At 45.2% G+C, this 11746-nt stretch overlaps 1 protein-coding gene across 1 annotated transcript in view; it reads right to left on the reverse strand.

Moving 5' to 3' along the window:
- Positions 1 to 10079: 10079 nt before the first annotated feature.
- NEUROG2 (neurogenin 2) overlaps positions 10080 to 11746 on the reverse strand; it is a 2082-nt gene continuing 415 nt past the window's right edge. The window contains exon 2 of the mRNA XM_008061730.1: positions 10080 to 11746. Coding sequence (XP_008059921.1) covers positions 11219 to 11746 — 528 coding nt within the window. The 3' untranslated portion in view covers positions 10080 to 11218.

Consider the following 11746-nt stretch of genomic DNA (forward strand, 5'->3'; position numbering starts at 1 on the left):
TGTATCACAGAAGGAAAAGCAGATTCCCTTATTAAAAGGTCAACATCTTTGCAGCTTTTCATAAGTTCAGTGACAGAGTAGGACACATCTTCCCATCTTTGGGGGGAAAAAAAGGTATTATTCTAAGTTGATGCTAAGAGAACACTCGTTCATAAGCGTAAAGAAAAATCCAAATCCCCATGCTTGTGCTGGTTGCTTCAGATTTCACTACAAGTCCCCGCTCCAAGTCTACCCTCACCCCTCTTCAGCACACCAGACCATCATGTTAATAAGAGTTGATTTGTAAATAGCGTCTCCTGCAACCCCCATCTCCACCCCCCTTTGGCCAGGCTCCTACTTTTCTACTCAATGGCACAGATGCGGCTTTGAGCTGACTGGGACCAAGCAGCTATTAGCAGCAAATCCAGTGAGGGAAATTAATGAAGGGGACAACTAATAAAAGACAGCTCAGGACAGCCAGACTAACTTGCTCCGAGCAGTAATTAACTTTTTTTTTTTTTTTTTTTTTTTTTGCTCATGAAGGTAAATATGCCATCGGCACTGGTCCAGTCTAACTCTTCTTTATTAAAAATGAGAGCAGAACATGGGGAGTTGAGACTTAATCTGTTTTCTCCCCCAAGAAGAACAATTTTAAATTTTACTGTGTGATGTGTTTATAAATCCACAATGCCCAAATCAAGAGACACCTTTAAAGACCAGGGAGAAAAGAGGCCTATGAAGGAACATGAATCTCTGAACAAAAGAAATCATCAACCCCTGCCTGGAAGCAGGTTGCATGAGAGAAATCTTTTTTCAGGATTTGCTTTTCCTAAAATGATCAACTTCTGTTCAGTGTAAATGCTGGATGAATAATTGAAGTGAATTTAAGGCATATGACAGGTCTTAGATGTCAGTATTAAATAATAGCCCAGTTTGAGGTTGACATTTCAGCAGTCTTCCTCTAGCTGCTAGTGTTCATTTTTAAAGACATACTTATAAAAAAAAGAATTAAAATTTGGTTTCTCCGTGTATTTTTGAAAATCAATAAGAACTCTGAAAAGTAAAATCTTTCCGAAAATATATCAAGCTAAACCTGTTAGGTTTTGTCTGAAAGTGTTTCTTAAAGCAAAACTATTGTTTTATAAAAATATTAAAAATTTGGGTTAGAAGAGACTTTGGAAATACCTAGTACACCACACATATTTGGTCTACTCCTAGGACTACCACACCAGGCTAAGAGACTTACTCATAGCCATCTAGTCACCCAGTGACAAAAAGGACTCCAACCATGAATTCAGCCTCTTGACTCAATCTAATGCTCTGGCTTCCCTAAAATGAAAAACAACAACCAAAATTAAATTAAATTAAATTTTAAAAACACACTCCATTATATACTCTGAGTTAATAAGCTAATTATAGTACTTCGGCTTAATGTGTAGTTTAATCATGCTGTCCCCTCTTAGGCTTGGGTACAACAAGACCAAATGATATGTCAGTGAATTTTACCCATGGTGTTCCAGGAATCAATCTACTCTTCAAACTGTTCTCCAGACCTATTGAATTACCTCAGGCCCATTCTGGGGGGGGAAGGGGGGGAAATGAGTCAAAAACAGAGTTATCTAAATGGCTGTATCAAGAGTGAAAGACTTCATTCAGGAGGGGCAGATACCCAGATAATGAATATCTTCCTGCAAAGTTACCCTCAATCATCAATAACACTATACAGAGGAGAGGAATCTACATATTATTAATTTCTCATGAGGTAGCAGAAGGACAAGGTGTGGTGAATGATATAACTTTACACTGGATTCCTACTAAATCAGTTGTATGGAGAATTAAAATTAATTAAAATGAGATAGACAAAAATGGGAAGAGAGGTCTTACATGATTTGAAAATAAAAACAGATGTGAGGTATCTAAAGTAATCAAATTCATAGAAACAGAATGTAGAATTGTAGTTGCCAGGAGCTGGGGAGAGGAAGAAATGGAAGTTGTTGTTCAATGAGTATAGAATTTCAGTTTTGCAAGATAAAACGTTTTGAAGATCTGTTACACAACTATGTGATTATACTTAATGCTACTGAAGTGTGCATTTTAAAATGATTAACATGGTTTTTAAAAATCACTTTTAGGACAGCGGAAGATTCTAAGGCATTAAAAACTTCATGCATGGCCCAACATAAAAATAATTATGGCTTTCTTAAATAACAGAATCTCCAAACCCTTCAGAAATGGGCCACCACCATCTTTTGGTCAATATATAAGACTTCTTTTTTTTTTTTTTTTTTTGCTACAAATAAGCTATACACTCCTTGAGTAAATATACATCCATGTTAAACAGGGTAGGATAAATTCTTATGCAATAATAACCAGCCACTAAATCTCAGTGGTTTAACTCTTAAGTTTTTTTCCCTCTCATATGATAGATATCCACTGTGAGTTTAGGTGACTCATGATGACGGCTGCCTTTTATATGATCACTCAGAAGGCCAACTAGCTTTGATATGTTGATCTCCCTGTCTCAAGACAAGAGGAAGATAGAGACTAGAGATGGGACCCTACTCAATTATAAGGGACCTAAGTATATCCAGAAGGGTCAGAGAGCCTGCTATTGGCAAAGACTAGGAACATCCTCCACTCAATCCATCAGCAGTGTTTTGTCAGATGAAATGCAACTAATGAACATCATGAAATGAAACAAAACAACAAGCTTTAAGTAGAGTACAAAGATAGTGTCAAAGAAATTGTGTTTCCTAGAACATGTAAGAATATGTCTAGTTGTGTATTGGAGAGCACTGTTAGGCCAAGAAATAGTTCTACTCAGTGACATAGTGCTAAAGAACAACTAAGTGAATAGTCTGATGGCTATGGATATATGTTATAAATTCTGTGAAATACAGTGACGTACTGTGTAGTATAATCACTGCTGCCTTGTTCAATGTTGTTTGAGACTCCTAGTCCTTTCAAATTTGCTAACAAATTTTCTAGAATTTGAAAGTGTGTCAGGAAGACAAAAAGGTAAGAAGCTCAATGTTTGTGAATACCCTCCCTTACCAAAGATCTGGTAACATAGGAATCAAAATGCTCCTGTGTGGGGAGAGCTCACTCATTGAGGGTAGGAAAATGGAAGCTATTGAAGAAAATTGAATGCTTGTCTGTTTTCCATAGAAAGATAAATCAGTAGCTATTACCTGGAGAATTATGACTACTAGTTGTCACCATAGGGATTTTCTCCAACCTGCTTTATAAGGTATCATGGTCATTACCATCCTATACATGTTTAGGAAAGTGTCAGCAAGATGCAGGGTAATATGAAGGTGAGGAGGGTAACTTCATCAGTCCAGCTTCATCTCCTGTTGTTCAGGAAAACAATTTTGTTCTGGAAAACAGAAACAAAAACAAAAAACCATCTAGGATATCTAGAAAACTCTCCCCAATGCAGAAGAACACAAAGTCTAAGATGAGCCAAAACCGGGCTCAGTGACTCAGCCTGTAATCCTGCTCTTTGGGAGGCTGAGGTGAGTGGATTGCCTGAGCCCGAGGGTTCGAGACCCACCTGGGCAACTTGGCCAGACCGCATCTCCACAATAAATTAAAAATTAGCCGGGCGTGGTAGCGCGCCTGTAGTTCCAGTTACTTGGAAGGCTGAGGCGGAAGGATCGCCGGAGCCCAGCAGGTCGAGGCTGTGGTGGCCGGGAGCGGCCATTGCACTCCAGTCTGGGCGACAGAGTGAGACTCCAACTCGGCTCAGCCTGTAATCCCAGCTCTTCGGGAGGCTGAGGTGAGTGAATTGCCTGAGCCCGCGGGTTCGAGACCCGCCTGGGGAATTTAGCGAGACCTCATCTCTACAATAAATCAAAAAATCAGCCGGGCGTGCTAGCGTGCGCCTGTAATTCCGGCTACTCGGAAGGCTGAGGCAGAAGGATCGCCAGAGCCCACAGGTCGAGGCTGCGGTGGCCGGGAGCGGCCGCTGCACTCCAGTCTGGGCGAGTGAGACTCCAACTCAAAAAAAAAAAAAAAAGATGAGCCAAAACAATTCTACTCAAGGAGAATTGAAACCACTTTTAAATTATTTGCTCACAAAGTAATAAAACTCATTTTTTTCATGGTGTCTCCTAGGTCTACTGAAAATGATAGAAAGGGGCGTCTGTTGCCCATGCTGTTAATGCAATTAGGCCTGTTTGCCTGTGTGCATGCCCACCATGATGCAGCTATGGCCCAAAGCCATCTTCTCATTCATATAGAAATCATCTCCTTCTAATTCAAGAGAAACATTAGACTTGAACTCAGAACTTTTGAGTTCTTTACTGCTATACCAGCAAAATTACATTTGTTCCTTATTTGCCTCCAAGCTGCTGCCATGGGAATTTTGAGAGTTAAGAAAAGTATTATGAATTTCGATAAGTTTGATTTTTTAAAAAAACATATTTTACTATGTTCTAGGTACTGTAGTATGAAAGAAGCATGGCTGCATTAATATCATGCTCATCTAAAGTGTATGGCTAAATTTTTCCCTACATAGTTCCACAGGTATGTTCAAGTTTGTACATTACTTGACTTCACTCCCAAAATTGTCATGAAAGTAAGGCAAGAAAATAAATTAATCATATCCTCAGATACCTGATCCTCAACTGGTAGCAGTAAGGACCAGTTGGAGGCCCAAACTCCACCTGCACGTAGACTACTTATGTACCTAATCCTGACTTGCAACCCACATCTTTACAATAAAATTTGAAGAAAAATTATATCCTCACATTGAAACAGTTTACTCGTGTTTGTTTGCATGTGATGTTTCAGTAGATGTAAAAGGTTGAAAAAACACAAAATCAAATTAAACTTAATCCAGAATCCTTCATTTTTGATTACCGCAATGCATAACAAGATTTATGTATTGCAGAAGGAAAGCAGTGACAGGCCAGTGGGGTTACTCTTTTGTCACACTGGCACCAGTTTGGCTTCTTTCAGCTATTCTTATGCCAAGGAGGCAATAAACCCCCTCGAGAGTCATAGAACTGCCCGTGGAGCCCTGACGGTGCAGGGAAGCTTTTCTGCCAAAACACAATGCACAAAGGGATCATAAACACGTTCGAAAAGGAAGATGACCTCTTTGTCACTTGGAATTAGACTTTATTGCAAGCTGCTGCCATGGAAACCAGCCCCCAGTTCTTTATACTTTTCTTCCTGATTCCATTTTACATGGACTTCGGTGCTTTTATTTAATTGTTTCTACATCAAATGAGACAGGTGAAAAGCTTTGGTTCTTCCTTCCATTGTTTAGCCTCTCCAGGTACGTCTTCAGGTATGGAGCAAAAGATAGTGAGTGTGGAAAGGAGAATTTGAATGCCGAAACCAAGTGGAGTCGTTAGGAAGGAAGAAAAACTAGAGGAAAACATTGGTGGTACAGCTTGCTGTACAACTCGACAAGATCAATCAGAGAAGACACACACTCACTATTGACTCTCCTAAAAGCCAGCTGCAGCCTACACAGGCTTCTCTTGGAGATGTATCCTTTGGAAACAACTTTAACTGTTTGTCTCTTGATTTCTTATGTCCCTGGACTTCAGTGAGCAGTAAGCAGACTGCCTGCCAGGTAACATGAATCCAAAGCACTGTCCCCAAGGTCAAACGGGGTCCTTTTATGTACTAAGCTAAATAACTTTTTTTTTTTTGGTAAGGAAGTTGGAAGTTGATATAAAGAAGACAAAATGCTTATACAGTCACAGCCTTGAAAAGTGAAAAAGAGTTGGGAGTGGGGAAGAAGTTGCTGATGAGCTAACCACCGTTGAAGTTCTGCGGTCCAAAAGCTGGCAGGACATCTACCGACTGGCCCGGGTGAGTTCGGTGAGAGGCGGAGCTGGGCGGAAGGAGTGAGCCCCTGGGAGCGCAGGTGTTTCGAGAATCCTTCTTTCCTGCTTTCAGCTCTCATCCCATCTCCCATCTCCCATCTGGGCACCCGGAGACCGAGCGACCCTCATGCAGTTGACACCTACCCGGGCTGAAACCGGGCTCAATACCCGGCCCCTGTCCGGGTGTTCAGGGAGGCCTGGCCCTTCGCAGGGTGTCCCCAGTCAGTAATCCAAGTTGGCATCACCCCATTCGCGCGCTGAGCAGCTGGAGAAGCCGAGAAAGCGAAGGAAAAAAGCAGACACAAGCACCCCCTTCCTCCCCCTCCCCCGACCCTGGCACCAAGAGGGGGAAGAAGTCATTTGCTGTGGCGCACACCCCATCGGGATCCTTTCCCGCTCCGTCCTCCCGACTCACGCCACCTTGCAGGGACATAATAGCTTCGGCCACGCTGGCTTTCGCGTTCTGCTTTCCAGATGACCGAGTTTCTTTGCTCGCCTCTCCTGTCGGGGACCATCTGAAACTGCCCCCAAACTGCGTTCCCAAGAACCCCCCCCCCCCCAATTTCACTCAGGGACTGAAGAGCGACTCACTTCAGCGTCCTTCATAAGATGAGCCCCATTCCGGCAGGAGAGGAGAAACCAAACTGGGGAAAGGAAAACGGGTGGGGGAGCGAGGCGGACCGCTCCCGCAGACCTCGCCCCTCCTGGGCCCCGAGGACCCCCGCCGGTGCCCACTCGGAGCCACGTGGGGCGGCCCCGGGGGAGGCGCGCCACCCCCCACCCGAGCGCTCCGGAGAAGACGCGGCAGAGAACAATAAACCCCGAAGGACGGGGAGCGGCGGAGGGGGCTGAAAAGGCTCGTCTTTCCCCCGCCTTTTTTGGACATTCCTTAAGTTTAATCATTAAAGTGGATCTTTAAAAAAGGAGGCAGCGGCTTAACGCGGCTGTTCTGACGATCCGCCTCACGCACGGTCCGCGCAGTGAAAGATCTGGTTCGAGCTTTGTTGCTTCGCTCCCGGAGCAGACTTGGGGAGACCAAACCTCCGATTTCTGGCCACATCAAAGCACTGATTATGCAAATACCCATTTTTTTAAAGAATAAAAGAAAATGCAGAGGGAATTACTTATCACACAATGAACCCCCTGCCAGGGCGAGAAACAATAGATCAGACCAGATAGCCCTTCTAGCCCCAGGGTGGGGAGCGGGGAGTGGGATGTTGGAACCCTCACGTTTTATTGGTCTAACCTAATTTCACTAATTCTCTTTTCACACATTTCTTTTGCGGATTCGGAGGCCGGGACTTTCACGCTCCCGGGAGCGCCCTGCATTGGCGCGATTCAGGGGCTGCCCGCTTTATTTAATTAATACATTCAATGCTCGCCTGGGAGCCCGAGGGGGGTGGGGGGGGGTCGAGGCCCGCCGCGAGGAGGAGGGGCTTTTAACCGGTTCCAGGTGTCGCTGCCCAGTTGTCCCGACAGACCCAAGGCTGTGCGGTGCAGGGGTGCACCCGGCGGGTGGGGGCGCAGCAGCTCCTGGCATCGTGCACACGCCCGGCCCTTTTGCAGCCCAGAGTCCCCGGGGCCCGACGGGCGGGTGGGCGTGACCGCAGAGGCCTTGGGCCTAGTTGCCCTTCGTGGGCCACCGGGTTAGACCCTGGGAAGTGCCGCCTGGACTCGATCCCTGCGGGCCGAGGCCTCCCTGGGCCTCGGGGGCTCCCACCCGGCTCTCGCACAGGGACCGGGGGAGCCTCGGCCCCCTCTCCCGCCTGAGCTGGGCCGGGTCCCGCTCCAGCCGCGGGGCCCAGAGGTTGGCAGTCCGCCTCTCGACTGTTTTTTCCTCCTTCTTGGCCCTCAGATGCATGTATTTAAAATCTGGTGAAGGCAAACTGGGCCGTAACAAGGCCTGGGCGCTTTAGGACAAATAAGCACAACCAATCCCGGAACCCTGGCGGCGCCAAAGCGACGCTGCCACGAGGACAGGACCAACCTTCGTGCCTCCCGGCCGCTGCGCACCCGGGGCGCTAGAAAGACCTAGCAACGCGGGCAGTGTAGGGCTGTCGCCTCAAGTCTCCAGAGCGTTATTTGAAATCTCTGTCATCAAAAAGCCACCAGAAATAGAATGGCGTGACTCAGATGCCTGCAAGCCTGCTTGGTACAGACAGATTCAGCTCATCACAGGGCTTTCACAAGGTGGGGAGGGGCGGGGGGACAACGGAAAAGCAACCTTTTTCCCGACTGCAGAAGCAAGGGCTTGGACCCCGTAATTGTATTCATTCCTACGAGGAAGGGGAGAGGACGCCTGTAAGGTCACAGGCTGCGGAGTTTGCAGTAGGTTAGGGAAGAGAACTCCCAGCGCTGAGGCAGAAAGAACATCCTTCTTCCCAGCTGAAGATGATAGGACGCAGGGAAAATAATTGCGCCAATTTAGAGTAAAGCAAGGTATATTCCAGACGGCGAGAGGGAAAGCCTGACTGTGGATCGCAGGTGGTAGACAGAACCCCTGGCATGTATGGCATGTGTGTGGGGACCTGCAAACTCCTGCTTTGAGAACTTGAAACAAGACTCCAGACCTGGAGAGACTGTAGGGATAGCTGCTAGATTCTGCCATGTTAAGACTGTATGAGTTGTATTATCCTTACTCAAAGCTATGATCATTGGGCTGTCTACCCAGCCTTGCCTCTCCAACTAAGCCATTAGGGTCACCCGTTTATGGGATGGCCTCATCAATTGAAGAAGTTTCCCAAAGTCTTGAAAGGGTAACTGGGCCATGTTCTCTTAAGCTCTCCTTTGGGGAGGTGAATCTCCTTTCTCTCTCTCTCTCTCTAATTTACTTTCTAAATAAACTATATTTTCTAATCTAAAAAGAGAGAAACTGGACCTGAGTAACAAGACCTGTGACATGAACTGTTTCTTCAGACAGTTCCCAAAGGAAGCACCATATGTCACCATAAGCATTATATCACTAGAATAACCTTTGTTCAACACCAAAACACAGATGTTTTCAAACTATCATATTGCAGTTGCTTTGTTTTCTGGCTTAACTTTTTAAACATTCAAAACTTAAATCTGAATATAAGAGAACTATCACTTTCTCCCATAGCAGATAATCAAAGAGCAGTTGAGAATGACAGTCTTTAAATTAGAAGGGATTTTCTGACAGGTCTGTCTTATGTCCAGCTATGAGAACAACACAAAACCCTGAGTTCTTCCTTTGACAAAAATGGAACTACTAAACTATTAAACACTTAGCATTTGCCATATGGATAGAGAGGAAAAATGGTTTCAGACAGACATCTCAGGAGAATAATTATTGCTTTGTGCAGAGGAATGGAGGGTTTATCCCAAACCATAAGCAGATAAGACATTCATGGGGAGGAGGGCCCTGGGTACAACCAACATTTTCTTACTAACCTGATCCTTTTCAGTTTGTGTTGTTGTAGATAACCTCCCCAAGGGGATTAAACCTAGGCTGTGGACAACCTTCATTTGGACATTTTTGACCCAAGGCCAAACAAAGGTCATTCATTTCTGCTTTGGAGACTGAGATGCATGTTAAACCATTTTTGCTTTCTCTTTGAAGAAGTTCGGATAATATAATTACTTTACAACAAAAGTTGGAAAGCAGAGCTATTTCTTTCAGGTATTTTTAAATTCCAGCTCACTCTTAATATCTTCTTTTATCTAACAGTTTGCTTTTAAAATCAACTAGCTTGTTAAAATGGCTGATTAAAAAATCAGCTTCCAATAATGAATTTATAAATATTGCTGCATCATAGACTTTAGAGATAGAAGGGGAGCCTTTGGAGATCATTGTCCAATCCCTCCAGTTTGCGAATGAGAATTGAAGCTGAAAGAAGTTAAGTGTAAGACCCCAATATTTACCCACTCTACTAAGAAATTTTAAATTTGCAGTTTTTTTAAGTCAAGATTTTCTGAACTTTGGAACTTCTTATGACTTAATTATTATTCAAATTCTCTCCCCCCCCCCATTTTGCTCATTTTGTTTGCTCAGAAATTATTTTCTTAGAAACAGAGTTTGTGTTTATATTGAGAGTTGCACTCTTATTTCAGTGTTAGTGTCTCACATCTAATTCAGCTTCTTGTAATTTCTTAGTGAAATTCTACACACAAACATTGGCAAAAAAATATAAGTGCTATGTTCAATTTGACAAGGAGAAAATTTCAGAAAAACACAGCTCATTTGTCATCTACAAACCACATAAGCAAGAAAAAGTTAGAATGCAACACAAAAACTTATGAAAATTAGATACTTTATTTATAGTTTAATCAAAAGAACAATTTCTTGTTCTTCAAGATGTGAATACATACTAGAATAAACTCTGTAGAATATACAAAAAATACATATTTTCCAATGAAAAATTTCTTTATAATAAATAGAAGGGAACACGTGTGTGGCTGATCCCGATAATGCTCCGTGTCTGCTTCGGTTTTCAGACTGTTGATTTATTTTTAATCTCTTGAAAGAATAGGGGAGTTCCTTCTCCCCTAAAAGGTCGAGATAAATAATGCATGAAGCAATCCTCCCTCCTGATTTTTCCCTTTTCCTCCACATTTTTCCTTTTGATAGAGAGTTCAGCCTAAATTTCCACGCTTGCATTCAATCATTACAAAGCCTACAAATTATACAATGACTTCTAACCTGCCCCTCTAACAAAACAAGTTTTTTTCCCCTTATAAATCATAAGAGACAGATGGCAAAATGGGGAAGAAAAAGGAAAGAGAAGGACGGGACAATAGGCATTGTGACGAATCTGGGAAACAGAACAAAGTGCACATCAGAGGGGGAAAGTTTGGTTTGACAGGTGAAATTCCCACAGCCTGCAGACAGCAATGGGAATAAAGCAGATGCCAGCCATTGCAAATCTGTGGATAATATTATTACCAGTAAAATCATTCAGATGCTAAGATACATTTCTTTCTACTCGACATTAACATCTCTATGCAGAAGCAAAGGTGACGAGATCACAGGAACCAGTTGCATTCTCCCTGGGAGATTCACACGAACCGCACCGAGTCCTCCGGCGTTGCTGAGAAAGGGGAGGAGCGTCAGTCCGCTCTGCAAACTCTTTAGCTACGCCACCGTCATCTCTTCCCAGCGTCTTTCTAGTCTCAATAAACGCCCCCAGAACGCCACCTTTCTTTTTGACAATAAGCTCCATCACGCCTTCGATAAAAATCAGAGCCCGTCTGAATGAAGGAAACCCACAAGCAAGAAACGCAACGAACCTAGGAATCAGAACGGCTGCATCTGCTCTGGGAAGTGAGATCGTTTACAGGGCGTTGAAAGTGAGGACAGAGGAAGGGAGTAGGGCTCGGCTGGGGGCGGAAAGTGGATCTCCTAAGGCCTGGCGTGGGTAGCAGAGATGGCAGCTCTAGATACAATCCCTGGCTATGGGGAGGTGAGGTGCGTAGCGGTGCTTGTCGGGAGGTGGGGGCTGCCAGTAGTCCATGTCTGACCCGGCGGGGCTGGCCGGCGATAAAGTGCAGCTGTAAGGGGAGGTGGAGTTGGAGGACGCGGAGGAGGACGGCGCGGGGCTGTTGGTGCAGCTCCACGTGGAGGCGGGCGAGGGGCTGTCTCCGCTGCTGCTCAGCGCGGCGCTAGCGACCCCCGGACTCAGCATCACCGCCTCGGAGAAGAGCGCCCCCGGCAGGCCCCCGCCGCCGCCGCCGCAGTGATCCGCCAGGCGCAAGGTCTCGGTGAGCGCCCAGATGTAGTTGTGGGCGAAGCGCAGGGTCTCGATCTTGGTGAGCTTGGCATCCTCGGGGAACGTGGGCAGCACCTCGCGCAGGGCGTCCAGCGCCGCGTTGAGGTTGTGCATGCGGTTGCGCTCGCGGTTGTTGGCCTTCAGTCGACGGGTCTTCTTGATGCGTTGCACCGTCTCGGCGGTCTTGGCGCCGCG

This window comes from Carlito syrichta, unplaced genomic scaffold (assembly GCF_000164805.1).
Source record: "Carlito syrichta isolate Samal-C Ts95f unplaced genomic scaffold, Tarsius_syrichta-2.0.1 Scaffold305556, whole genome shotgun sequence".
In the NCBI taxonomy this organism is placed as follows: Eukaryota; Metazoa; Chordata; class Mammalia; order Primates; family Tarsiidae; genus Carlito; species Carlito syrichta.